The sequence below is a fragment of the Cyprinodon variegatus genome, unplaced genomic scaffold (genome assembly GCF_000732505.1).
Source record: "Cyprinodon variegatus isolate N-32 unplaced genomic scaffold, C_variegatus-1.0 Scaffold775, whole genome shotgun sequence".
NCBI classification, from domain to species: Eukaryota; Metazoa; Chordata; class Actinopteri; order Cyprinodontiformes; family Cyprinodontidae; genus Cyprinodon; species Cyprinodon variegatus.
Window position 1 is genome coordinate 235,689 of NW_015151228.1, and position 1,503 is coordinate 237,191.

General features: G+C 37.1%; 1 protein-coding gene across 1 annotated transcript in view; it reads left to right on the forward strand.

Annotated features, from left to right (window-relative positions):
- Positions 1–179: 179 nt before the first annotated feature.
- The window catches only part of mtf2 (metal response element binding transcription factor 2), a 26,194-nt gene continuing 24,870 nt past the window's right edge, over positions 180–1,503 (forward strand). Inside the window, exon 1 of the mRNA XM_015396085.1 lies at positions 180–444. Coding sequence (XP_015251571.1) covers positions 195–444 — 250 coding nt within the window. The 5' untranslated portion in view covers positions 180–194. The remainder of the gene's footprint in view (positions 445–1,503) is intronic.

Below are 1,503 nucleotides of genomic sequence, written 5' to 3' on the forward strand. Positions count from 1 at the left end.
TGTCACCAGGTAATGTGCGCACTGAAAGCTCAGCAACAACACAAAGAACTATTGAAGTTAAAAAATCACACAACATACTGAGGACCTCAGATCCTCATGTGGGCTTTCTGCCTCGTTTTGCAAAGCAAACATATAAAGGTTGTCAGTATTTTCCACATTTATGAATAAATGTCCCGGTTTATGAACATGTGCTGATGTATTGTGTTTGGCTTCCTGTTTTCAGAGACTCGGAGGTTGTGGATCATTCTCCTGTCCATCACAGAGCCCACTACCAGCAGCAGCAGCAGCGGACTGCCTCCCTGTCACCCTGCAGCCTCTCTGCGAGGGGGGATTATGGGGAAGACGACATGTCTGCCAGGTTCACAGAGGGGCAGGATGTGCTGGCCAGGTGGTCCGACGGCTTGTTCTATTTGGGAACAATCACAAAGGTTGGTGTAAAGCCAGGCGATGCTTTTAAAGTCTAAAAAACAAACAGGATTCTTGTCTTTAAATGTTAGTTTTTCATTTTTATAGACCATTTATATTCTTATCATTGGGCCATAAACCAGCGAGGAATAATCAGCGGATCATTATTTTTACCTGAAGCTAATACGTTTCAAATGATTTAATGAATTTAGCTTTAATCTGTAAAATAAATTATGATTTTCGTTGCGTTCGTCGAGTCTAGGAGCGGCCATTTTTGCCCCCCCAAGTCTTAAATGTATTTGCTCTCAATTTGAGCAGGTAAATAAGATGATTCGCCAACGGAATGAGTATTTTTACTCTGAAAATGAGATAATTAGATAATATGCACTTGAAATAATACAATGAAATATTTTTTTTTTTTTTAATTGGAAATTGTCTTGTTGCATTGGTAAAGTGTTAGGGTTAACTTTTATTGTCATTTTGTATAGACAGAGTATTAACAAAGCGAAGGTTCGTTTTGTACAGCTCTCATAACATTTTCCATTCCTTAAACCAAAAGTCCGGTGAGCAAGGAATAAAAAAATAGATCAATATTTATACCTAAAAGTAATACGTTCGCTGTGATTTAACGAATTTAGTGTTAATCAGTAAAAAAATTAATATAACAATTTTCATTGCGATCACTGAGTCTGGGAGTATGGAAGTAAATTTGTGTCGCTGGGATTTGAATTAAAAAATGCCACTGAAATTTAAATGTTGTATGTTTGTACTTACTGTTTCAGTGTTTAAATATATTCAGAACATTTTTGACCTAAAAAAATTTTATTGTCATTATTTCTACACAGTTGAAATTTCATTTATTTTCTCTTCAAGCTAAAAATTCACATTACTATTTCAAAGTGATTACATTTTCAATGCTCACACGGAAGGAAAACTAGCATCATGGAGCCGGTCATGCAAGCTAACGCTAACTCAACGGTGAGTTTATAACTTTCATTTTTCTGTAGTTGAGTTAGCGTTAGCTTGCATGACCGGCTCCGTGATGCTGGTTTTCCTTCGGTATGAGCGCTACAAGCGTCACGTCACGTGACTAAGAAA